Raw genomic sequence first — 27,817 nt, forward strand, 5'->3', positions numbered from 1 at the left:
CCCTTCAGGATGGGGGTCCCCACTGGGGTGCCTGGCCAGCCTGGATGAGGGGATGATGGCTGTTTGCAGTTGGTCACACACCCTTCAGGGTGGGGGTCCCCACTAGGATGCCTGGCCTGTCTTGGTAGGGGCTGAGGGCTGTTTTCAGGCTGGCGGGTGACGGAAGCTCCCAACCGCTCCTTTTTTTCTTTTCTTTTTTTATTCTGGGCCAGCTTTAGCTCTGAGGTTCCAGCTCTTAGGCCTCCGTTGCTGAAAGCAGGTATCTGGTTTGTTTGTGTTCTATAATCGAAACAATGTATAACTCCAGCTCTGAGATCCGGGCCTCGCTGAAAGCAGGTTTCTGAGGTTTTGTTTAGCTTCTATATTTGTTACAATGTTTCAAACTGCAGGCTCAGAGGCCGGCAGCAGCAGGCGGGGAACGTTGGTTTCCTCCGTCACTGAAGCAAGCAAGCCTCATGTTAGTTTCAAGCTGCCTGGCTGCCGGCCGCCATCTTGGCTGGCAGTTAATTTGCATATTGCCCTGATTAGCCAGTGGGAAGGGTAGCGGTCGTATGCTAATTACCATGTTTCTCTTTTATTAGATAGGATAGACTGTGCATATTATTGACTTTTGTGTATATTAATACCTCTGTGAACTTAAATGACTAAAATATTGGTTATAATATACCACTAATTGTATATTCATTTATCTTACAGTTTTATATTTGGTAGGAGAAAACACTCAAGCCACTGGTAAACTAGAATATATATATATATATATATATATATATATATATATATATATATATATTATTTTATTGCTTAAAGTATTACAAAGGGTATTACATATGTGTCCATTTTATCCCCCTGCCCTAGACAGTCCCCCAGCCTCCCCTATCCCCCAGTGTCTTATGTCCATTGGTTATGCTTATATGCATGCATACAAGTCCTTTAGTTGATCTCTTACCCCCCTACCTCCTGCCCCCCATTCCTCCCCGGCCTTCCCGCTGCAGTTTGACAATCTGTTTGAGGCAGCTCTGCCTCAGTATCTATTATTGTTCAAAAGTTTATAATGGTCTCTATTATCCATGAATGAGTGAGATAGATTATATTTTTTAATCTAGTTTTTATCTTTTTATATATGAGGTACAAATGAATGCTTCATAATCTTGACTTGCTATCTAGAGTTAAATATTACATTATTTTTTCTTTTATTAGGTTAGCATCTTAAAAATAAAATTGATAATTAAAGTAATAGAGAAGAAAAAGGAAAATGTGTAGTTTAGTCATTGAGCCTGTGGACTTATTTTGTACTGAGAATTGGTTTTAGATTTGTCAAGGAAGAGAGAAGTAGCAGAAATCATAATTGCTGCTTCAAATGATTGTATTCACGAGAATCTGTGTGTATTCTGAAATCAATAACAGAATAATTTAGAGCTCTAAAGTTAGGTACTAGGTAGCATAGGATTGTTTAGAGTAGATTAAGAATTCAGAGGAAAAGATTATTGTGAACTATGCCAAGTAGGAAGTGGCTCTTGAGCTTGAATTGCAGAGACTTTAGATTGTTCCTGGGTCAGGGGTCAGGTGAAGAAAGGCAAAAAAGTTAGGAGAGGGCCATGAGTGGGCAGATACCCCAGAGCCAGTGAGCTACTTATGAATGAAGCTAAGTTCAGAATAGATTTTGCATTTCCTACCCCAAATTAACATTCTTTCCCTGTTACTGTTTTCCATCTGACCTTTCTGAGAGGCATTCCACTGTTTTCTTAAAAAAGAAATAAGACATGAAGAAGCAAAAAACTCAAAGCCTTACCTTACTAAAGGCAGAGTGGTGTGAATAGAGTGAGCATATTTAGACATTTGCAACTTCACATATTTTATTTTCAAGTACAATAAGGAAGCCTTGAGGAAATAACTAGGGCTTTTTAGAATTGTATAGATAGGATTCAAACCTTAGTGAGTTCACCTTTCTTCCCATTACGTTTAATATGGGAATAGTACTATTATCTTCATGGTGTTGTTTCCATTAAATATAGAGTCACATGTATTAAGCATGGTGCACCTGATCTATAGAATTACTGAATAAATGGTGGGAAAGAAATATTTAAATTGAAACAAATAGTTGAAGTAACTCTATATGATAAACTAAGATAAACATTTAAAAATAGCTTTTGGCAAAGAATATAGTTTAATTTGTATACTTTGGCAATTTTCTCTGTTTAATTCTTTACATTTCTCATTTGTCTATACCTTTTTTCTTTTAGGAGACAAGGATGGCAGTAAGGTGACCACAGTAGTGGCAACTCCTGGGCAGGGTCCAGACAGGCCACAAGAAGTCAGCTATACAGACACTAAAGTGATTGGAAATGGGTCATTTGGTGTGGTATATCAAGCCAAACTTTGTGATTCAGGAGAATTGGTTGCCATCAAGAAAGTATTGCAAGACAAGAGATTTAAGGTAAGACCTTCAGTATTTCATGTATTTTGCTATTAATACATGATTTTCAGTTGTTTCTTTTTGCTTCACATTTCATTTATTGTGCATATTTTTGTTCAGCTCAACTATTTACTATAGTGATTTTATTTTCTGCTATATGTTGTGTAGAAATAAAATCTGAAGATTGCATTATTTTTTAACTACTGCTGTTAGTGATTCATGCATTTAAAATGCTGTGAAATGTAGATTAAAACATGTTACTTTCTACTTTTAAAAAGTTACCTCTCCTGCCTTGGGTCTCACAGGTATAGTAGACCAGAGAAACATTGACTGTAGCAGAGGATCATTTGATATTTTTGACTTTGCTTCCTTTCTTTAAATATTTCCTTTGAATCTATTATTCAACACTATCATCTCCCACACACACACACCCCGCAATAACTTTGATCTTTCTTTACTATTTTCTTATGTCTCTCTTTGTCCCTAGAAACCAGCAATCCCCACAGTTCATTTTATTGTCATTTCTTACACCATTTCTTTAGGGGATCCTATGAATGGATGTTTGGAGGTCATCTCTATGTTATGGTATAATGGAGAGTCAGGAGACCTGGGCTATAGTCAAGGTTCTGCCATTAGTAAGACATGCAGTTCTATACCTTCCTCTACTCCTCCCACCTCTGCAACATTCTACTCAGAGTCTCCCGTGTGCTAGGAACTATGCTAAACATTTTGGGATGTAAAAAAAGTGAGGTGATTACTGCTCTGAAGTAGCACACATTTTAGTGTCTTGCTTTAGAATGTCTCGAACATTCTAAGGTGGTTTTAGTTTCTTAGGAAACAAATCTACAAATTTTGTCATCAGTTCTCTCTCTCTCTCTCCCATTCACTACTCCCATGTTGCCAAATGCCCACTGGTTCTTGGTATCTCAATGTTGTGCTGTTATCTCAAATTGTCAAGGCTTCTTATACAATCCTGACTTAACTTTTAAGACCCAATAGAAATCATTTCGGTCAGTTTGAATTACTTTTTCCTTCTAATGGCATTATCATTTATCTTGTCATTCAGACTCTTCTCTTCTCTAAAACCTATTCTCTCATACCTCATATGCAATCATTATCAAACATGATTTCTTTTTTTTATTCCCCTCACTGCCTTATTGATTTATTCCTTCTTTCCTTTCCTCATCACTACCATTCTAGTCAGGCCCTTGTCATTGTTTGGCTGAACCACTCATAAGACTCTACTTCTGATCTCTTCCTTCTGATCCCTTCTATATACTAACACTAAAATAATCCCATAGTTCAGTTTGGTCATGTTGTTTCTCTTACATACAAATCTCCTATGGTTCCTCGTTGTCTAGAAAATAAAACCTGCCCAGTTCAAGTATACATTTAGGAGCTTCCATAGTCTTGCCTGATCTTCAAATACTCAGCTTTCCAACCTTTCTGTGTCATGGCCCTTGACCTATATTGGTCTTTATGACCTGTCTGCTTTTATTCAGATTCCCATTATCTTTCCATATCACTCCCATTCTTCTATCTAAGTCTAAGACCCATGCCAGATTCTTCCTTTATGAAATTTCCCAGATGATTCCAGCCAGCCATATGGATTTTGCTATTCTAAATTCCTTGAACACTAGAAAATTTCCAATTTTTTTTTTTTTTCATGACAAGGACTCCATTTTTATTATGTGTGTCTCTTGGGTGCCCATATATTCAATGTTTTCTTTGGATTAGTAGTTGATGATCGCAAATACCAAGTACTTTTTATATGCACAATGATCTAACGTTTTTACATGTGTGGTTTTATTTGAGACATAACATTAGTATTATGAGATTGGTTATTATTTGGAGTAGGCAAACTGTGCACAAAGAAGTGATAAATTAACTTGTCCAGGGTCACACTTAGCACATGAATAAATGGCCAAGTATTTCAATCCAAGCAGTCTGACTCCAGAGTGCTTTATTACATTTTATCATCGCTGTATCAAACCCATATATTCTGTTCAGAGAGATTTGAGTTGGTTCTGTCTTGTTTTTTTTTTAATTTATTTTTTTAATGTAAATTTTTTTCCTCTAGCATAGTTACGTTATTTATTTGAAATACAGTTTGGTTCATCTGTTTCTGTATGTATCTATCCATTCTTAGAACTTTATCCCCATTCTTTCTGTTTTTTTTTTAAAAAAATCTGAAACACTAACCTGGTTCCAAAAGCCAGAAATATACATGTATTTTCCCCTCGTATTCTCTCTGTCTTGTTTGTGCTCACTCCCTGTAGATGGCCAATCTCATTATGGTTTAGTTTATTTTTTCTGGGTTTCTTTGGCACAAATGAGCAGTTAAGAATAATTTTATTGGTTTCTTTCTTACATGAAAGGTAGGGAATACATTAGAGATACTCTTTTGTATTTTGGTTTTTGTCTTAGCTATGATTCCTGGGAATCATTGCATAGCCTTTTTATAGCTACATAGCATTGCAGCATTGATTCAACCATTTTCCATGTGTGGATATTTAATTTCTTTTTAGTATTTTGTAAATCTCTAATAGAGTGCTGTTATGAAAAACCTTTTACATATGTCCTTTTAAAATTAGATGTATATCTTCAGTGTAGATTAAGAGAAAGTAGGACTGCTTCATCAAAACATAAACACATATGCAGTTTTGTTGGATATTGCTAAATTCCTCTCCATAAGGGTTATACCAATTTGCATTCACTCCAATAATATGAGTGCCTATTTCCCCACAGCTTTGACAACATGCATTGCTTTGCTTTTCAATATTTGCCAGTCTGGTAGGTAGTAGTTTAATTTACAATCTTATTTGGATGTACTTTACCATCTTTTCATCTGTTCACTGTCCATTTTATTATTTGTGTGTGAATTGTCTTTTTGGGGGGCCCATTTTTAAAATGGATTTTGGTCTTTTTGTCTTAACTCTGAAGAGTTTATTATGGATTTAGTCTTTATCTGTGTAAAGGGTAGTATTTTTACTTCATATAGTCTATATTTTGCCATGTAAAACTCACCCCTCCCCACCATGTAGTCAGACTTACTGTTCTCTTATCATATTCGGATTTTAAGTTATGGTTAGAAAGCCTTTTCACTATAAAGCCTTTCCTTATAGAAAAAAGCCTTTTCCTCAGGTAAAGAGAAGTTCACTCTTATTTTTTTCTAGTACTTGGTAAGATTTCACTTTTTATATTTAGATTTCTAATTTGTTTGAAGTTTATTCCTTTGTATGGGGTTTATTCCTATGTATGGTGTGAGTTATTGATCTAATTTTTATTCTTTCTATATCATTAGCCAGTTGTCTTACTACAATTTATTAAAAGGTCTGTCTTTGTTGCACTGATTTAAGATGCCATTGTTATTATATGCTAAATTTCCACATGTACTGGTCTATTTCTGAACTTTCCATTCTGTTCCAGTAGGTCATTTGCATACTGCTATGTCAGTACCACACTGTTTTAATTACAGTGCTTTAAAATGTTTTTGTTTGTTTCTTTGATAGGGCTAATTCACCAATGTAGCTTTTCTTTTTCGTGTTTTTCTAGCTATTCTTGAATGTTTATTTTTTTGTATGAACTTTGGTATCATTTTGGCTAATTCCAAAGCAAAGGTTGTTGATATTCTAAATTGAAATTTCATTAACTTTATAAATTAGTAAGAACTAATCTATTTGTGATATTTAATTATCCAGGAATAAGAGGTTATCTTTTCCATTTGTTCAGGTTAACTTTTGTGTCTCTCAGGAGTTTTATTTACACAAGCTTTTGACATTTTTGTTAACTTCATTTCTAAGAATTTTATGGCTTTTGTTGCTATTGTATAGTTACCATTGTTTCTTTTTTGTGTGTTTTTTTCTCCTATATGCTAAGAAGTGGCAAGCTGCCTTACACCAAGCTCAGTTCTCTCCACTGTATCATCTTGCCTTTGTGGAATTAAAGTATTCTTGGTTCTCCTTGCTAAATGTTAACTACTTAAAAAGAAGATTTTTAAATATAGTGATCAGTTTATTTTTCTTGATTATCATAAAAAGTAGGAGTTTTTTTACCTCTTAAAATTTTGTAGGTTTACATCTTTGATTTACATACCTGTTGGCTAGGATTTCATGAAATAATACGTATTTCTAGAAAAAGTTTGGAATGGAGTCTTCTCCTTGCTCAATTACATAAGCCAACCTGCTGAACTTGCTAGTGTCAATGAGAGGCAGTTTGTTTTGGTGAAATAAGAAGAGAGAGAATAATAAGAGATAAAAGGAAAACCAAGAATAATTATCCCTACATCAGTAGTCATGTAAGCTTTATATCTAAGACACTGAGGTGTGTGTATTTTTTGAAGGAATTTCTGTGACAAGCTTAATATTATTAGGGTTTTACTTACAATTTGAATGCTCTGCCCCTCCCCCCCCCCCTTTGGTGAGCCATCATACTGTGACAGATTACTTAAAGTAAAATTAAACTTCTTCACTTAGCCAATTTGGAAGTGCTTGTGATAGGAAATGTATTATGGTGGTGTAGGGTTGATGTCCATCCAGTTAGGTATCTTATGTAGGAGACCTTTGATATTAGAGCAGGGAGAAGGTTAATCAATCCCAAAAACCACTGGTTGTTGAGACTGGCTTTTCCAATTTGAAGATCAGTAAGTTGCATTTTTAATTAATTAGTGATCATTAACTATTAATTTCACTTCTCCTTTGAATTAAGTCATAGGTTTCAGGTCTCCTGCTTGGTTTCACTTGTGTGGTTGGGATGTGGGGGGTGGAGATGTGAAGTGTCACTGTTCTGTTATGAATGGAGAGTGAATAGAGCTCTACATTTTAAAAAAATTAATGTATTGATTTCAGAGAGGAAGGGAGAGGGAGAGATAGAGATAGAGAGAAACATCAATGATGAGAGAGAATCATTGATGGGCTGCCTCCTGCATGCCCCCTACTGGAAATGGAGCCTGCAACCACTGGCATGTGCCTTAGCTATACTTTTAATATATAACATTTAAAGAGTGAGGTGAGATAACATCTGATTTGGATCCTTAGGGATAGGATTATTTTTTGAGTGGTATTCTGAAGATAGCATAGGAGAAAGAAGACCTTTGTCCAGTGTTATTAGTTTTGCATGCTTGAACGTTTCTAGTAACTTTATGAGCCTCAGTTTCATCATCTGTAAAAGGGAGATGCTGCAACTATAGCATTGCCCCAGAGTCCCAGTGGTCGACAAACTCATTATTCAACAGAGCCAAATATTAACAGTTACAACGATTGAAATTTCTTTTGAGAGCCAAATTTTTTAAACTTAAACTATATAGGTAGGTAAATTGTTATTAACTTAATTAGGGTACTCCTAAGGCTTAGGAAGAGCCACACTCAAGGGGTCAAAGAGCCACATGTGGCTCGCGAGCCGCAATTTGCCGACCACGGCCCCAGACCAATGTTTATGGTACATAAAAGAACTCAATAAGTATTATTCTGCTCCCTTTTTCCTCCATGTTGCATGTGTCAAACGAAGCAATGTATATGAGAACATTTTCTAAATTTTAAAACTTCTTATAACTAAGTTTTAGGCATCTGAATTGCTACAAACTGTTACTCACTTCGGATTTTTTTTCTGTTTTATTTCTCTTAAATATGGTAACCCTATTTTTAAGCACCTAGTTATTTCTTTTTGTATAGCTGTTTTAAGTCTTTTATGGAAAATCTATTTCCTAATAAAAATGACAGACAACTTAAAAGAAATAGTAATCTTTAGTCATGCTATATGGAGCTTTGTTTGGTTCATGAAAACTTGTAGTTATCAAGCAGACGCTACAGGGGAGGACAAAGGCAGGTTGGATAAGAAAAGCCTTACACTGCAGTGAAGTTCTAAGAAAGCTACAGCAAAACCAAAGGGGAGTTCTCAACCCAAGGTTTAACTGTCAAAGGAATCCAGAGTCTCCTGGGAAAGGATGCCATTAAATATGTCTGTCATGCTCAGTCCATGACTAGGAACAGCCCATGGGAATCTTGGCTTGCCCCCAATAACAGAATAGCTTTGAGAGTTCACAGCTGGCACCGTTGGTCAATGATGTTCCTTGTAGTGAGAGACCTGCGAAGTACATTTTCATAATTGCCATACCAAACTTCTTGAGGACTCAGGCTATGTTATGCTATTTTCCCAAGTACCTTTGTAGAAGGGTAAAAATTTTTTAGAAACTTGTACAGAGGTTGGTGTGGAAGGGTTCTGTTGATTTTACTCTTAGAATTACGTATAATTTAATTGCCTCTATCATTCCAGAGTGGAAAAGAAACAGAGCCATTGTATTTGTGGTCCTGAATGATCTCTTTCTGGCTTTCAGTGATTTGAATGGCTTGAGAGAAAGAGAAATAGAGCTTAATGTAAGGCAGCCAAGGCAATTAGGCAAGAAAAAGTAATAAAAGGCATCCAGATTGTAAAGGAAGAGTTAAAATTGTCACTATTTGCAGATGACATATTATATATAGAAACCCCTAAAGACTCTACAAATTAACCTCATCCTCATCAGCCTTTGGTATTGTCAGCGTTTTGGATTTCAGCCATTCTAAAAGGAGTGTAGTAGTATCTCATTGTCTTAATTTGTAATTTTCTGATGATAGATGATTTTGAGCATCTTTTTATATGCTTATTTGTCATCTGTATATCTTCTTTGGGTAGATATCTTTTCCAGCCTTTTGACCATTTTTAATGGTGGGTTTCTTACTGATGAGTTTTAAGAATTCTGTGTATATTTTGGATAATGGTACTCTGTCAGATGTATGTTTCATATTTTTCTCCCATTCTGTGACTTGTCTTTTCATTAGTGTCTTATAGCAGAAGTTTTAACTGTTAATGAAAAGTCCTACTTATCCATTTTTCTTTTATGGATTTTGCTTTTGGTGTTGCATCTGAAAAGTCATCGCCAAACCCAAGAACACCTAGATTTTCTACTGTTATCTTCTTGCTGTCTTATAGTTTTGCTTTTTATATATAGGTCGGGGATCCATTTAGGGTTAATTTTTGATGAGCCTAGATTCATTTCTTTGCTGTGGCTCTCCAGTTGTTCAAGCACTGTTTGTTTGTTTGTGAAGTATTCAAATTTTCGTGTCATCCTTGTGCAGGGGCCATGGTAGTCTTCTCTGTATCATTTCAATTTTAGTAGATGTGCTGCCGAAATAAGCACTAGCACTATTTGTTGAAAAGATCATCCTTTTTCCATTGCACTGCCTTTGTTCCTTTGTCAAAATTGTTGGTTATATTTGGTGGCTATTTCTGGACTCTCTTTTCTGTTTCAGTGATCTACTTGCTTGGTTTTTCTTCAATATCATAGTATCATCTTATTTTTCTTCTTTTTTTGTTGTTAATCCTTTCCCAAGGATATTTTTTTTCATTGATTTCTTTCTATTTTTTTTTTTTTTTTAGAGAGAGCAGAAGGGGAGGGTAAAGGGAGGAGAGAGAGAGAGAGAGAGAGAGAGAGAGAGAGAGAGAGAGGTGTGAGAGAAACACATTGATCAGTTGCCTCCCACACGAACCCCAACCAGGGCGGAGGTTCAAACCTGCAACCCAGGTATGTGCCTTTGACCTGGAATTGAACCTGTGACCCTTGGGTGTTCCGGCCGATGCTCTAACCACTGAACACACTGGCAAGGGCATATCATCTTTTATTATAGTTTATAAGTGCACCTCTCTCTCTCTCTCTCTCTTTTAAATCAATTTAAATTCTTTATTGTTTAAAGTATTACACATGTCTCCTTTTCCCCCCAATTGATCTCTCCCCGGCTGCTCCCATCCCCCAGCACATACCCTTACCCCCCTACTGTCTGTGTCCATTGTTTAGGCTATATGCTTGCATACTAGTCCTTTGGTTGATCTCTTATCCATCCCTCTACCCCTCCACACACACACCCTCCCCTGCCTTCCCTCTGAGATTTGACGGTCTGTTTGATGCTTCTCTGTCTCTTGATCTATTTTTATTCAGTTTATGTTGTTCATTATATTCCACAAATGAATGAGATCTTGTGATATTTATCTTTCTCTAACTGGTTTATTTTGCTTAGCATAATGCTCTCCAGGTCCATCCATCCTGTTGCAAATGGTAAGAGTTCTTTCTTTTTCACAGCAGTGTAGTATTACATAGTGTAGATGTACCACAGTTTTCTAATCCACTCATCTGCTGATGGGCACTTAGGCTGTTTCTAGATCTTAGCTATTGTAAATTGTGCTGCTATGAACATAGGGGTCATATATTCTTTCTGATTGGTGTTTCTGATTTCTTGGGATATATTCTTGGAAGTGGGATTACTGGGTCAAATGGGAGTTCCATTTTTAACCTTTTGTAACTCCATACTATAAGTATGTCTTAAAGTCAATTAATGTCACTCCTTTGACTGTTCTTCAGTATTGTGTTGACTATTTTATATTCATAAAATAATTTGCTGGGATTCCAAATGTGTTGAATCTATAGATCAGGTTTGTAAGAACTCAAGAGTATTGAGTCTCCATGTCCATGTATATAAAATATGTGTTTGTTCGTTTGTTTTAGATCTTTGATTTCTTTCCTCAGGGTTTTATAGTTTCCCTCATGTAAATCTTGTACATATTTTGTCGGATTTATACCTAAGTATTTTATTTTGAGGGATGCTAATATAAATTGTGTAATTGTATTGTTTTTAATTTCAAATTCCAGTTGTCAATTGCTGGTGTATAAGAAAGCATTTGACTTTTGTACCTTAATCTTGTATTCTGCAACCTTGCTATAATTGTTTTGGAAGGGTTTTTTTGTGTGTGTTGATTCCTTGAGAATTTTTACAGACAATCATGTCATCTGTGAACAAAGAGTTTTATTTCTTTTCTCCAAATCTATATTTCTCCCTTTCCCCTTCCCCCCCCCCTCCCCCTCCCCCTCCCCCTCCCCATCCTCTTCACCTCCAATACAGTGTTGAATAGGAATGGTGAGAAAAGATTTTCTTGTTTTGTTCCTGTTCTTAGCAGGAAAATATCTAGTTTATCCCCATTAAGTATAATGTTAACTGTAGATTTCCTTTATCATGTTGAGGATATAGTCCTCTATTCCTAGTTGACTAAGAGTTTTTTTTTTTTTATCATGAGTCGATGTTGAATTTTGTCAAATACTGTTTCTATATCTGTTGATATGATCAGATAATTTTTTATTCTTTAGTCACTTGATGTGATGGATTATATTAATTGATTTTGAATGTTGAGCCAGTCTTGCATACCTGGAATAAATCCCATTTGGTTGTGGTGTATAATTGTTTTTATACATTGCTGGATTGAATTATTTAATATTTTGTTAAGGATTACTGCATCTATGTTGACAAGAGATATTGGTCTGTAGGTTTTCTTTTTGAAATGTCATTATCTGGTGTTGGTATTAGGGCGATGCTGGCCTCATAGAATGAGTTGGGATATTTCCTGTGCTTCTGTCTTCTGGAAAAGACCAGAGAATTAATACCACTTCTTTCTTAAATGTTTGGTGGAATTCACCAGTGAACCCAATTTTGTGTGGTGCTTTCTGTTTTGGAAGATGATTAATTATTAATTAAAAAATTTTAATAGAAACCTATTCAGATCATCTGTTTCTCCTTGTGTGTGTTCTGGTAAATTGTGTCTTTCAAGGAATTTGTCCATTTAATATAGGTTGTCAAATATGTGGGTACAGAATTCTTTGTAATAATCTCTTATTAATCTTTTAATGTCTATGAGATTTGTGATGATGTTCCCTCTTTGATTATTAGTAATTTGTGTCTTCTCTCTTGGTTAAACTGGCTAGAGGTTTATCAGTTTTATTGATCTTATCAAAGAACTAGCTTTCGATTTTGCTGGGGTTTTTTTGTTTTTCTATTTTCTGTTTTCAATTTCATCTCTAATTTTATTATTTCTTATTACTTTAGATCTCATTTGTTCTTTTTCAGTTTTCTAAGATAGAAACTTAAGATTATTTTATTTTAGATATTTTTCTTATTAAAAATTCCTCTCTCTCTCTCTCTCTCTCTCTCTCTCTCTCTCGGCGATTTGAAGCTATTTGAAATCCTATATAAATTTTAGAATTTTATTTTTATGTTACTGCAGAAAAAATGCCATTTGGATTTTGAGAGTGTTTACATTGAATCTGTAGATGGCTTTGGGTAGTATGGACATTTTAATGATAATAAGTCTTCTAATCTGTGAGCATTGGTTATCTTTCCAGTGTGCTAGTCCTTTTACTGCCTTGGCTAGGTTTTTCCCTAAGTATTTTATTCCTTTTGCTGCTATAGTAAATGAGATTGCTTTCTTTTTGATTGGTCATTGTGAATGTATAGAATACAAATAATTTTTAAGTGTTCATTTTGCATCCTGAAACTTTGCTGAAATCATTTTAGTTCTAAAAGGCTCTAAAAAATGATTTAGTGTTTTCTACATATAAGATCATCTCATCTGTGAACAGAGATAGTTTTACTAATTGTTTTCCAATTTGGATACCTTTATTATTTATTTTTCTTGTCTAATTGCTCTGGCTAGGATTTCAAGTACTATGTTGTTGAATAGTAGTGGCAAGAGTAGGTGAGCATCTTTACCTTATTCCTGATCTTAGAAAGCTTTTAGTGTTTTGACAATGAATATGTTGGCAAAAAATATATAACTTTTATATTAAGCTAGTTTCATTTTGTTCCTAGTTGGTTGAGCACTCTTACCATGAAAGAGTATTGAATTTTATTAAATGCTTTTTTTGTATCAGTTAAGATGATCATGTGGTTTTTATTCTTCATATTGCTAATGTGGTACATTATATTGATTGATTTGCATGTAGAACTATCTTTGCATTCCAAGTATAAATTCTTACATTGTTGGTATAAAATTTGGTCATGGTGTGTAATCCTTTCAATGTGTTCTTCAGTTTGGTTTGCTAGTATTTCCTTGAGGGTTTTTTGCATCAGTATCTATTAAGGATATTGGTCTATAATTTTCTTGTTGTGTCCTATCCCTTTACTTTAAATATATAGTGTCTTTGAATTTAAAGTGAGTTTCTTGTAGGTTATATACAAACTAGAGGCCTGGTGCGCACTCGGGGGTTCCCTCAGCCTGGCCTGTGTCCTCTCGCAGTCTGGGAGCGCTTGGGGGATGTCCACCTGCTGGTTTAGGGCCTAAACTGGCAGTCAGACATCCCTCTGTCAGCCCGGGAGCCCTTGGGGGATGTCCACTTGACAGCAGGGAGCAGACCTAAGCTGCAGTCGGACATACTTAGTGCTGCTAAGGAGATGGGAGAGGCTACTGCCACCACCGCTGTGTGGTCAGCCGTCAGCCTGACTTGTGGCTGAGCAGAGCTCCCCCTGTGGGAGTGCACTGACCACCAGGGGCCAGCTCCTTCATTGAGTGCTTTCCCCCTGGTGGTCATAGTGACCAGTCATTCCCAGTCGTTCTGCTCTTAGGGTCAATTTGCCTATTACCCTTTTATTATATAGGAAGTGGGCAAGGTAGGTTTACAGTGTAATGGCATTCTTTTGAGTTAGTCAAGCTGTTGTAATAATTATAACCTGAATGACTTTTTTTATACAAGCATACTTTTGCCCACCTCTGTATAGTTGGGGTTTTATCAACTTGTTTTAATAATTATTTTTAGTTTTTGTACTTGAGATGTAACTGACATCTACACTAATAAAAGACAAAGATGCTAATTGACTGTAACTTTGCTACACCCAAGCCACGCCCACCATCCAATCATAGTGACTATATGCAAATCAACCCAACCAACATGGCAGCTGGCAGCCACGGAGCTGGAGCAAGCAGGAGGCTTGGTTGCCCTAGTGATGGAGGAAGCCAAGATTACCGCCTGCTCTGGCCGGCTGTGGCCTCTGCAAAAGGCAACAAAGTTTCAATTATAGAAGATAAATAAATCCCAGATACCTGCTTCCAGCCAGCCTCCACTGAGAGTTTGGGTGGCTGGGGGCTGTGGCCAGCCTGCAAACAGCCATCAGCCCCTCACCCAGGATGGCCACACAATCATGGGGTGAGAGTTCTCGCTGGGGGGCTTGGCCAGCCTGCAAACAGCCATCAGCCCCTCACCCAGGCTGCCTGGGTACCCCAGGGGGACCCCCACATTGAAGGGGCTGTGACCAGCTTGCAAAGAGCCATCAGCCCCTCACCCAGGCTGGCCAGGCACCCCAGCGGGGACCCCCTCTCTGAAGGGGGTGTGGCCAGCCTGCAAACAGCCATCACCCCCTCACCTAGGATGGCCACACCCTCATGGGGCGAGGGTCCCAACTGGGAGCCTAGGCCAGCATGCAAACAGCCATCAGCCCCTCACCCAGACTAGTCAGGCACCCTAGCAGGACCCCCACCTTGAAGGGGGTGTGGCCAACCTGAAAACGGCCATCAGCCTCTCACCCAGGCTGGCCAGGCACCCCAGGGTGACCCCCCCTGAAAGGGCTGTAGCCAGCCTGCAAACAGCCACCAGCCCCTCACCCACACTGGCGAGGCACCCCAGCAGGGACCCCCACCCTGAAGGGGCTGTGATCAGCCTGCAAAGAGCCCTTACCCAGGCTGGCCAGGCACCCCAGCAGGACCCCCACCCCGATCCAGTACACCCTTCAGGGCAAACCAGCCGGCCCCCACCTATGCACCAGGCCTCTATCCTATATAACAAAATGGTAATATGCAAATTGACCCTAACAGCAGAACTACTGGGAATGACTGGTCACTATGACACACACTGACCACCAGGGGGCAGACGTTCAATGCAGGAGCTGCACCCTGGTGATCATTGTGCTCCCACAGGGGGAGTTCTGCTCAGCCACAAGCCAGGCTGACGGCTGCCAGTACAGTGGTGGTGGTGGGAGCCTCTCCCGCCTCCTCGGCAGCCCTAAGGATGTCTGACTGAAGCTTAGGCCTGCTCCCCGCTGGCAAGTGGACATCCCCTGAGGGCTCCTGGGCTGCCAGAGGGATGTCTGACTGCCAGCTTAGGCCTGATTCCCCCGGGAAGCGGGCCTAAGCCTGCAGGTGGTCATTCCCCAAGGGGTCCCAGACTGCGAGAGGGCTCAGGCCAGGCTGAGGTACCTTCCCAAGTATACAAATTTTTGTGCACCGGGCCTCTAGTCTATATATATAAAAAGCCAGTGTTCCTAATGACCAGAATGACCAAATGACCGGTTGCCATGAGGTGGCATTGGCCACTTCTCGTCCCACCCCACTTCTACCCCCCCTACCCCCCCGCCTGTGATCGGACTGAACTGCTGACCTCTTGGTCCCTCCCCCTGGCCCACAAGCTCCGATGGATCAGCAATGGTGAACAGGGGAATCAGGTTGGGTGGCGGCAGACGACCGGGCTGACTGTCAGGCCATTGGGATCACTAGCTCATTCCCAGTTGCTCGGGGGCTCAGGCATGTGGGTAAGTTGGCACTGGCAACTTCACCTCCATGCGCATATGCCAGGCTGGCCTCTGATGGAATGCGCTGCCTGCTCAGGGCCGCTCATGCCAGGGTGGGTAGTTCGTGGGCGTGCCCCCACAGCCTCCGTCAGCGCCTCAAGATTCAGCAGCAGTGGCAGTGGCAGCATCGGCACCCGCGTGAGCGGTCCGAGCAGGCATCACGTTCCATTAGTGGCCCACCCATGTATGCACATGGAGGTGAAGTCTCCAGCGCCTGCTTTCCCACAGGCCTGAGCCCTAGAATAGCCAGGGATGAGCTGGTGATCCCAACGGCCTGACAGCCTAGCGGCGGAGATGCTGTTCGGCCTGGGGGTTGGTGAACGGGTAGAAGATGGCCCTGATCGCAGGAGGCTAGGCCTAGGGACCCTCCCCGCACCATTTAGTCGTGTGCTGGGCCTCTCGTATTATATGTTTATTTTTTTTAATCCACTGACTGACTCGGTCTCTTATGTGGCTTATTTAGGCTGTTGATGTTTAAAGAGGTCATTGATATAATTGGATGCCGGGGTCCAACCCCAGCAGGTCCAGGGGTTCCCAAAGGCGTAGACAGAGTCGGCGAAGAAGGAAGGACACGGAGACAGTGTTCAGTTGATCAGCAGCCTAGCCAGGATCTCCAGCCAGGATCTCCAGCCAAGTTCTGGTCTGGATCTCCAGAGAGGTTCTGCTGTTTATTGTCTTGTTACATCCGTATTTATACCAGTTGATTTTAATCCTGTCAATTTCTATTGCAAAGGTTAGGGTGTTTCTTATCTCCATTCCAGGGAGTAAAGATTATGTAGCTTAAGCGTGATTGTTTGTAGTTAAAGTGATTAACTACCTGCCTGGCACTTAGTTAAGGAGTTTTATCCCCTCCCTGACTTCAGGGAAAAATCCCTACCTGGGGAAACAACCTTTCTCGGAGAGGAACAGTATGCCATATATGCCAGGTCCCTTGAAACAGCAAGCATGGACCGGCTCCTGGCAATTGGATAATATTTTTACCATATTTGTGATTGTTTCTATTCATTACTCTTGTTCTTTGTTTTTCTTTTGTCTTTCTTTTTTTGCCTTCTCTGTTTTTAATTGAACATTTTATATGATTCTATTTTTTTCTTCTCTCTTGGCATATCTATTATACTTCTTTTTTTTTTTTTTAAATATATTTTTATTGATTTTTTTACAGAGAGGAAGGGAGAGAGACAGATAGTTAGAAACATCAATGATAGAGAAACATTGATCAGCCGCCTCCTGCACATCCCCCACTGGGGATGTGCCCGCAACCCAGGTACATGCCCCCGACTGGATTTGAACCCGGGACCCCTCAGTCCGCAGGCCGACGCTCTATCCACTGAGCCAAACCGGTTTCGGCATATACTTCTTTTTAAAAACTTTTTTTTAGTGGTTACACTTGAATCTACAAATACACATAACTTTTTTAAAAATAAATTTTTTATTGATTTCAGAAAGATGGAGGAGGGAGAGAGAGATAGAAGCATCAATGATGAGAAAGAATCATCGATTGGCTGCCTCCTGCACTTCCCCCGCTGGGGATTGAGCCTGCAACCAGGGCTTGTGTCCAGACCTGGAATCGAACCATGACCCCCTGCTTCATAGGTTGAGAGTCAACCATTGAGCCATGCTGGCTGGGCCACATTTATAACTTTTTGAAGTCCACTTTCAACTAACACCATACTACTTTTTGCACATACCTTATGACCGAGTATTCCAAGTTTCTCCTTCCCATTTCATAGAAGATTTTTGTCATCTGTCTACACTAATAAAAGAGAAATATGCAAATTGACTGTCCCTCCACTATGCCCACCAGCCAATCAGAGCAATATGCAAATTAACCCAACAAAGATGGCAGTTCATTTGTATACACAGGCGCGGAGCGAAGACTGAAGACAGTGTAGAAGGAAGCCAAGCCCTGCAAAAGGGAGCAAAGCGGAGGCGAAGGGAACAGAGCTGAGGCAGTGGAGATGGAAGCAGATTGAGGCAGCAGACACAGGAGGGAGCGAGGCAGCAGAGATGGGAGGGAGCAAAGCAGCGGAGAAGGGTGGGAGCTCGGCAGTGGAGACAGGATGGAGTGAGGCAGTGGAGGAAGCCCTATTTTTGCAGGAATCTTCCTGCAACGGGCCTCTAGTATTCTATAACAGTAAAAGGGTAATATGCTAATTATACTGGATATCCTTCTGGATCAAGCCAGGGCTGGAGGGAAGCCTGAGTGCTGGTGGGCGGCCAGAGGGAAGCCAGCCCGGCTCCTGGGTGCCAGAGGGAAGCCATTGCTGGCAGTTGGGGGCAGGAAGGCCTACTCTTGCACGAATTCCGTGCATCGGGCCTCTAGTTAATCCATAAGCCATAATCACTGATTACACTGTTGTTATTTGAACAAACTTATCTATTAGATCAATTAAAAATAAGAAAAATAGCTTGGCCAGTGTGGGTCAGTGGTTCAGTGTCAATCTTTGAACCAGGATGTCACAGTTCGATTCTAAGTTAGGGCACATACCTGGGTTGCGGGCTTGATCCCAAATAATGGGAGTGCAGGAGGCAACCAATCAATGATTCTCTCTGATCATTTATGTTTCTATCTATCTTTCTCTCTTCTTCCTATCTGAAGTCAAAAATGATGAGAGATTTATTTTTAAAAAAAGATAAGAAAAATGAAATTTATATTGCTTTCGTTATTCTTTCTCTAATGCAGTGGTTCTCAACCTTTTGGCCCTTTAAATACAGTTCCTCATTTTGTGACCCAACCATAAAATTATTTTCGTTGCTACTTCATAACTGTAATGTTGCTGCTGTTATGAATCATAATGTAAATGTCTGATATGCAGGATGGTCTTAAGCGACACCTGTGAAATGGTTGTTCGATCGCCAAAGGGGTCGCGACCCACAAGTTGAGAACCGCTGCTCTAATGCTTTTTCTTTTTTATGTAGATCTAAGATTTATTTTACTTACATCATTTCCTTCTTTCTAATTTTTTATTTTAACATTTCTTGGGAGATTCACTGTTGACAAATTGTTTTTCTGAGAAAGTCTTTTTCACATGTGAAGGATAATTTTGCTTGATATAGAATTCAGATTGGTGGCTTTTTTCTTTAAACATTTAAAATATTTTACTTCACTCTTTTCTTGCTTGCATGACTTTTGAAAAAAAGTTTGATGTTAATCTTTGCTTGTCTATGGGTGAGTTCTCTTCCTCCCCCCTGAAAGAAACTTTCAGGGTTTCTTTCAAGATTTCCTTATTGTCTTTGATCTTTTGTGTTTTGATATATGTTTAGGTGTAGATTTTTAGATACTTTTTCTTTTTTATGTTCTCTGCATGTGTGGTTTGGTGCCTAACATTAATTTTGGGAAATTCTCAATAACCGCTTCAAATGCTTTTTAGGGTTTTTCTTTGTTCTATTCCCACTATGCATGTCGTACCTTTTGTAATTGTCCCACAGTTCTAGGATATTCTGTTCTGTGTTTTTCATTCTTTTTTTTCTTTGCATATTAGTTTTGGAAGTTTCTATTGACATTCCTTCAAGCTCATTAATTCTTTCCTTGGCTGTGTCCATTGTATTGATGAGCCAGCCCATCAAAGGCACTGTCAATTTTTGTTACAATGTTTTTCTGATTTCTAGCATTTCCTTTTGAATCTATCTTAAAAGTTTTCTATCTCTCTCTGCTTTCATTACCCATCTGTTCTTGTGTGTTACCACTTTTCCATTAGAGCCCTTAGCATAGTAATCATAGTTGTTTTAAATTCCTGGCTTGGTAATTCCAACACCTCTGCTATATTTGAGTGGTTCTGATGTCTGCTGTGTGCATTCATGCTCTGAATTTTTTTTTTTAGTATTTCCTGTAATTTTTTATTGAAAGCTAGAGATGATCTATATTCAGTTAAATTTGCTTAGATAAATAGGTCTTTAGTGTGAGGTTTTGTGTGTATCTGGCAGGATATAAACTATATTTGTTTGCCTATAGAGGTGTCAGAAGCTACAGTTTCCTCTGGTGTCTTTTTATTTTGTCTCTCTTCTTGTCTTTATATTTCCCAAGAGAATTCTTTTTAGATAAAGTCTGAGACATGCATTTCTTTCCATTGTGTTTACATGTTTTCATAGAGGACCCTATTTATGTGGTGGTAAGGGACGTACTGTAGATATTTTGTTGTTGTTCCTTTTTTAAAATCTTTGTTGTTGAGAGTATTACAGATGTCCCTCTTTTATCCCCCATGACTTCCCCTCTACCCAATTCCCACCCCACCTCAGGTCTTCACCACCCTATTGTCTGTGTCCATGGGCAATACATATCTTATATAACAAAAGCCTAGGTGGCGTCACGCCCTCGTGTGACGTTGTCACATGATGGCTGCCACAAGATGGCCACACACACAGCGGAGTTGGGGCCCAGTGGCCACTCCGCACGGTGAGGTCTGCGTGGTGTGGAGGAGGCCGGTCCCGGCATCTCCGCTGCCTTGCGCGGAGAAGGCGGGTCCCAGTGGAGGAGGTGAGTCATGGCAGGGGAGGGCAGTTGTGGGTGATCAGGCCGGCAGGGGAGGACAGTTGTGGGTGATCAGGCCGGCAGGGGAGGGCAGTTAGGGGCAATCAGGCTGGCAGGGGAGGGCAGTTGTTGCGATCAGGTTGGCAGGGGAAGGCAGTTGGAGGTGATCAGGCCAGCAGGGGAGCAATTAGGCGTCAATCAGGCTGGCAGGGGGTGATAAGGTTGGCAGGCAGAAGTGGTTAGGGGCATTCAGGTAGGTAGGCAGGCAAGTGGTTAGGAGCTAGCAGTCCCGGATTGTGAAAGGGATGTCCGACTGCCAGTTTACAGTTGGACATCCCACGAGGGGTCCCAGATTGGAGAGGGTGCAGGTTGGGTTGAGGTACCCCCCCCCCCCGTCCTCACCCCCCTTTTCACAAATTTCGTGCACTGGGCCTCTAGTATGCATATAAGTTCTTTGGTTAGAGCTTCTCAAATTTTTTGTCCCTCACCCTACCACCCCCCAATTAGGTGAGACAAAGGCTAAAGGTGTCTGTAGTTCTATAATTCCCTACTTCCACATGGAAAGCTAGATGAGGTTGGATTTGGGCATTTTCCTCCCCTTATTTGGAAGTCTAGAGAAGTGTAGAATTGGGTATCCTTTCCCTCAGTTCAGTTAGTTCTGGTAGAATAGTTTTCTTTGAGTCAGGTGTTACAGAGAACAGAAAGCGCCTAAAATGATTACTTTTTCCTCAGCCATCTTCTAGCAGATTTTTCTGAGATCTTCACTGAAAATCTAGTAGAACTCTTCAAGGTAAAACTGAGAAAAGTGTGGTTCTCTCCTGGAGTTCTTAACTCTTGAACTTGTTCACACTGCCTCTGCATCAGTTACTGTTCAAGTTTTCCTGCACTGGTACTGGCTTCCTAGGCAAGAGCCCCTGGACTTTTGTTTCAGTAAGCTGTGGTTCGGTATATATGCCATTCTATTTCTTGTTAGGACAGTGGTTTGCCCTGTGACCTCACTTCTCTGCTGGATTTAAGAAGAATTATTGATTTCCAGTTTGTTCGGCTCTTTGCTTGTTGTGAAGATGCGAGGGATTACTTGGATCCCAGCTCCTTACATGCTGGACTGAAGACTATAAGTTCTTCCTTTTATCATTTTAAAATTGATTTGTCTTTTAATTGTTGAATAGAATTATTTATTTTGGATACAGATCTCTATTAGATATATCTTATATTATGTTTTCTCCAGTCTATGGGTTATCTCTCCTCTTTGTTGATAGTGCCCTTTGAAGCACAAATGTTTTTTTGTTTTGATAAAGTCTAGTTTATCTATTTTTCTTTTGTTGTTTGTGCTATTGGTGTTATACCTAAAAATCTTTGTCTAACTAAAGGTACAAAGATTTATTATTTCTTTCAAGAGTTTTATAGTTTAAAGCTCTTACATTTAGGTCTATGATCCCTTTAGAATTAATTTGTATGTCTGATGTAAAGGGCCCAAGGGGCTTTTGCAAGCTATATTTGTTGAAAAGATTATTCTTACTGAGTTTTCTTGGCACCCTCATCAAAAATATGTCTAGGTTATACTACCTGAAGTTTCTTTTAAGAGTCCTTTATATAGATTTTTCTGCTGCTGGAGCATCTGGCCACTTCTTTTCTTATTTTACAGACTTATTTTACCAACTCCTATGGCTTCAAGAACCTTTCAGACCTCTTGTTAGCGAATAAGATTATCAGATTGCTTTCTAGACCTTTTCATTTCTTGTCTCCCAGTCATTTCAAATTGAATGTGTCCCAAACTGAACTCAACCCTTCCTGCTTCCAAAATAGTTTCCTAGGTCAGTGAATTCTATTGCCATGTTAATAATCACGAGTCAGAAGCTTGATAGTCATTACTCCTCTCCTTGCAGTTACCAAACCAATAGCAGTAGGTGATCAAATAACTGTTTTTCTGCCTCTCAAAGCCATTCTCTTCCTTTCATTTTCACTGATTCCTCTTCCCCCTCTTTACTTTTTTTTATACCCAAAACAAATCTCTTGCTTAGAATAATCAGTGAATACATCAGTGACTTCTATGCCTTTTTAGCACTGTATTTAAGACTTTTTACCTGACCCCTAAGCAAAAAAAATTTTTTTTAGCTCTTGTCCCCATCCTATATAATAAAACCCTAACATGCAAATTAGCCAAATGGCGGGATGACCAGTTGCTGTGATTTGCACTGACCATCAGGGGGCAGACGCTCAAGGCAGGAGCTGCCCCCTAGTAGTAAGTGCACTCCCACAGGGGGACCGCCACTCAGCCAGAAGCCAGACTCATGGCTGGTGAGCGCAGTGGTGGTGGCGGGAGCCTCTCCCGCCTCTGCTGTAGGTGGGCGGTAAGGAGCGTGGGGTCCCAGACTGCGAGAGCCCCAGACTATGAGAGGGATGTCTGACTGCAGGGGTCGGGCCTAATCCCCCCAGGGGTCCTGAACTACCAGAGGGGTCCCAAACTGCCAGAGCGCACAGGCCAGGCTGAGGGACACCCCTCACCCCCAAGTGTATGAATTTTGTGCATCGGGCCTCTAGTTTATATATAGCACTTTTTGAGTGAGATAGACTTTTCACATTGTATTGTAACTGTTGAGTTTGCTTGCATATTAAAAATAGGAACTTTTAAGGACTATGAATTTTTGTCTACTTAGAGCCATGGTTCTGACCTATAGTTGGCTTCAAATTATCTACACTAATAAAAGAGAAAAATAGTAATTGGCGTACGACGATACCCTTTTCATTGGCTAATCACGGCTATATGCAAATTAACTGCCAACTATGATTGGCAGTTAACTGCCAACTAAGATTGGCAGTTAACTGCCAACAAGATGGCGGTTAATTTGCATATGTAGGCACAATGCAGGGAGGCGAAAGGGAAAGCAGGAAGAAGCCCCCTGCCACTGACAGTGATCGGAAACCCAGGGTGGAGCTAAGAGCTGGGGGGCAGGGCAAAGGCGGCCCTGGGGCCGCCTTTGCCCTGCCCCCCAGCCATGATCGGAGAATCAGGCACCTTTGCCGCTCTGGCCAGTGATAGCAGGAAGTAGGGGTGGAGCCAGCGATGGGAGCTGGGCACGGTCGAAGCTGGCAGTCCCAGGAGCTAGGGGTCCCTTGCCTGGGCCTAAAGCGGAGCCCACGATCGCGGGGCCGCTGCAGCTGCGGGTCCCCACTGCCCGAGCCGGACGCCTCAGCCAGAGGCGTTAGGCCTGGGCAGGGGCGGAGCCTGCAACTGCGGGGAGCTGGGAGTCCCCTGCCCAGGCCTGACACCTCTGCCGGAGGCCTCAGGCCTGGTCAAGGGGCCGATCCGGTGATTGGTGATCGGAGGGTGATGAGGGTCAACTCCTCTGGCCGAGGCATCAGGCCTGGGTGGGGGGCGGAGCCGGGGATTGGGGGGATATGATGGTCCCCTTGCCCAGGCCTGAAGCCTGGGTCAGAGGCATCAGGCCTGGGCTGGGGGCAGAACCAGTGATGGGGGGAAATGAGGGTCCCCTGCCCAGGCATGATTCCTGGGCGAGAGGCCTCAGGCCTGGGTGGGGGCCAGAGCCAGTGATCGGGGGGAGATGGTGGTCTCCTGTCTAAGCCTGACACCTCTGGCGGAGGCGTCAGGCCTGGGCAAGGGGCCGATCAGGCGATCGGAGGGTGATGGGGGTCTACGCCTCTGGCCGAGGCATCAGGCCTGGGCAAGGGGCAGAGCCAGCATTCGGAGGGGGCTGGGGGTAGAACCAGTGATGGGGGAAATGAGGGTCCCCTGCCCAGGCCTGACACCTCTGTCAGAGGCATCAGGCCTGGGCAAGGGGCCGATCCTGCAATTGGAGGGTGATGGGGGTCAACGCCTGAGGGCTCCCAGTATGTGAGAGGGGGCAGACTGGGCTGAGGGACACTCACCCCCAGCACACACACACACACACCCAGTGCACGAATTTCGTGCACCGGGCCCCTAGTTTTTTTGTATAAATGGAGTTATTTTGAGGTGATATTCTATCCAGTTACTGTAGGGTCTTAAGGGGTGTCTAAATTTACTGTGGAATCAAAGATTTAGACATAAATTAAACACTTTCAATTCTAGTATGATTACTAAGGATAGATGGTGGAATTTTGGATAATTTTCATTTTTTGAAGAAAATGTATTTTGGGAAAATAGTCCTATAAGCAAAAGTTGTGAAGTGGACCCTACTTTGCTAGATTTTATGAAAATGGAGCTTTCTGTAGTGGGGGGAAAGATCTTTTGGCAGAGTGAAATTTGGCAAAGAAGAAAAAATTATAGCCATGTGCTGCCTACCCATACACCCACAGTATTAAGCTTGCTGGTTGTTACTTCACCTAAAAGTTCACTTTTCCTTTATTGAACTTTGCATAAGGGTACATGAAGTACCCTTTTGGGGATTCCTTCTCCAGGCTTTTAGCATCTAGAAGGAATTTTTTCCCCTTTCCCTTTTTTCTATAAGTGTGAGTTGTCAAATAATGTAAGAATGAACAACAGTCTCCATGTCTGGTTTAGAGGGAGATATATGTTATATGTTAATGGTTATGGGTTAAAACCAAAAGGATTTTTTTTTTTTAAATGTGCCTCTCAGGTTTTCTTTTACTGATGTGATAGTTATTACATCTTGAGTAGTTATTTTGTTTTTTAGATCAGAATGATTAGTAAGAATATAGTTTACATGTACTTTATCTTTTCTATATCAGAAAAAAATTGCCTTTATAAATAGGTTTTCAATGGATTTCAAATTTTTAACCATGGTCCTATAGTAAAAGAATACATTTTACATTGCAGCCCAGTGCATGGAAAAATAAAAGAAGTTTAATGAAAAAATCTGTACTTTTACTGTGTTTAAAGTTCTATTCTGCTTTGTTCTTTTTCCTTCCCCTCTGGCTTCTCAGTGCTGATTGACTGGGACCCACAGTTTGGGTAATACTGGTTTACAGCAAGTTTTAAGGTAGAATTGCAGAAACGAAATTTATTTTGTGAAAGACAAAGTAACCCACTTTCAGAGCTCTGTAGGTGATACAGAAAGATACAAAATTCAGCTTTTGCTCTTAAGGCACTTGTGGTAAACTAGTTGAACAAGTTTTGTGTGTGCGCCTGTGTGTGTGTGTATTTCTTTACAATGACTATAATGCAACTAGAGGCCCTGTGCACAAAATTTGTGCACGGGGCGAGGGGACATCCCTCAGCCCAGTCTGCGCCCTCTTGCAGTCCGGGAGCCGTCGGGGGATGTCCAACTGCCGCAAAGGGAGCATGGAGACATTCCAGGGATGGTGTGATCAGTGGCTTAGACTTGAGAATGAAATAATATATTCAGAAAGAGTGAGAAGTGGAATCTAGTTATAATCACATTGGTCATCAATGGAAGATAAGATTAAGTTGATAAGGAGGGTCTAGATTATGAAGTGATGAGGCTTTATCCTCTAGGAAAATGGTGATATTTCTGTCCCTTTAAATTTACTTTGTCCGCTAATAACATTGCTGGTCCACATCTCTTGGTTGCTCTTTGTATGTCATCTTTTCTCACCCTTATACTTCTAAGCAATTGTGTCTTTGAATCTAAAGTATGTCTACTCTAGAGAGAATATAATTGGAGCTTTCTTTCTTATCCAGCCTGACAGTTTCTGTCTTTGTATGCTTATTCACATTTTGTTTAGTTCTTTAAATGGTTGGTATTACCTGTGGCATATTGCTCCTTGTTTTCTCTCCTTAAGTTGTTTTTGTTCCTCTATTCTCATTTATTGCCTTCTTTGTTGTTTAACAGATCTTTTTTAGTGTACCATTTTAGGTTCAGTGTTGATTTTTAATATTAAATTTTCTTAGTGGCTGCTTTAGGAATTAAAATATGCATTTCAGTTTATTAGTCTGCTTTAGGTTATACTGACTTAATTCCAGTAAAATATATAGCACTTTTTCTCTAATATAACTTTATTTTTCCTTTATTCTTTTTGCTATTATTGTCATACTAGAGGCCCAAGGCACAAAATTCATGCACTCGGGGGAGGGGGTGCCCCTCAGCCCGTCCTGTACCCTCTTGCAGTCTGGGAGCCCTCAGGGGATGTCCGACTGATGGCTTAGGCCCGCTCCCCGTGAGGAGTGGGGAGCAGGCCTAAGCCTTCAGTTGGACATCCTTAGCGCTGCCATGGAGGCAGGAGAGGCTCTTGCCATGGCCTCTGTGCCAGCCGTGAGCCCAGCTCACGGCTTCTGGCTGAGCGGCGCTCCCCCTGTGGGAGTGCACTGACCACCAGGGGGCAGCTCCTGCATTGAGGAGGCACTGACTGCCCCCTGGTGGTCAGTGTGCCTCATAGCAACCAGTCGTTCAGCCGTTTGGTCTGTTTGCATATTAGCCTTTTATTATATAGGATTATATAGGATGTATTGTAGCTGTTTGTTATAAACCTAATAATATACTATTATCATAACTGCTTTATACAGTTTATGTTTTTCATGAAATTAAGAAAAGGAAAGAAGAATATATACATTCTTTTACATCTTCTCATTTATATTTACCATTTCTGGTGCTCTCATTTCTCCTCATGGATTTGAATTACCTTCCGGTGTCATTTCCTTTTAGCCTGAGAGACTTGTTTTAGTATTCCTTAAAGACAGGTCTTCTACTGTAGAATATTCTCCATCTTTTTTAAAATCTGGGAATGTCCATATTTCCTTTCATGTTCACAGAATAATTTTTCTACATACAGCATTCTTGGTTGACAGGTGTTTTTTTTTTTTTCTTTCAGCATTTTAAATATTTTTATTGCCTTTTGACCTCAATTGTTCTGATAATTAGCCAGCTGTTAATTGTATTGTTTTTCTCAGGTATGTGATGAATCTATTTTTTGTTTTGTTACTGCTTTCATGATTTTTTTTCTTTGCAGCTCAATTCAGATGTGATATACCTAGATGTGAATCTCTTTGTGTTTATCCTTTTTGGGGCTCATTAAGCTGTATGGTTCAGTAGGTTAGTGTTTTTCATCAAATTTTGGAAGTTTTCAGGAATTATTTTTTCAAATATTTTTTTCTCTTTTTTCCTCTTTTTGTCTGATATGGCCTTTATACATAGTTGGTAAATGTGATGTTACCCTACAGCAGGTATCTGAGGCTCTGTTCATTTCTCTGCAGTCTTTTTCTCCCCTCTTTGTCCTTTCAGTTGGATAATTTTTATTTCTCTAAAGTTCAGAGATTTTTTTTAATGCCATCTTAAATCATAATCTCATAGTGAATCTTTTACTTCTGTTATGCTTATCAACTATAGTATTTACAGGTTTTAAAAATTAATATTTCTTTATGGAAATTTTCTATTATGTAATTGTCATTATATTTTTTCTTTAATTTTTAACAGGATTTCTTTTAAGTCTTTGAACATAATTATATTTATATCTTATATTTTAAAAAATTTAGTAATATAACTGGCATATAATATTATATAAGTTTAAGGTGTGTAACATGTTGATTTGATATCCTTGTATATTGCAAAATGATTTCCACCAAAGCATCAACTAACACGTTACATCTTGTAATTAATTAACTAATTACCC

The 27,817-nt window shown here is 40.3% G+C and overlaps 1 protein-coding gene across 4 annotated transcripts in view; it reads left to right on the forward strand.

Annotated features, from left to right (window-relative positions):
- GSK3B (glycogen synthase kinase 3 beta) overlaps positions 1–27,817 on the forward strand; it is a 176,349-nt gene that overhangs the window by 42,623 nt on the left and 105,909 nt on the right. For all 4 annotated transcript variants that reach the window (XM_081086889.1, XM_081086888.1, XM_081086887.1 and 1 more), the window contains one exon: positions 2,241–2,434. In XM_081086889.1, coding sequence (XP_080943015.1) covers positions 2,241–2,434 — 194 coding nt within the window. The remainder of the gene's footprint in view (positions 1–2,240; positions 2,435–27,817) is intronic.

The sequence above is a fragment of the Myotis nattereri genome, assembly GCF_964212035.1.
Source record: "Myotis nattereri genome assembly, chromosome: 3".
NCBI lineage: Eukaryota > Metazoa > Chordata > Mammalia > Chiroptera > Vespertilionidae > Myotis > Myotis nattereri.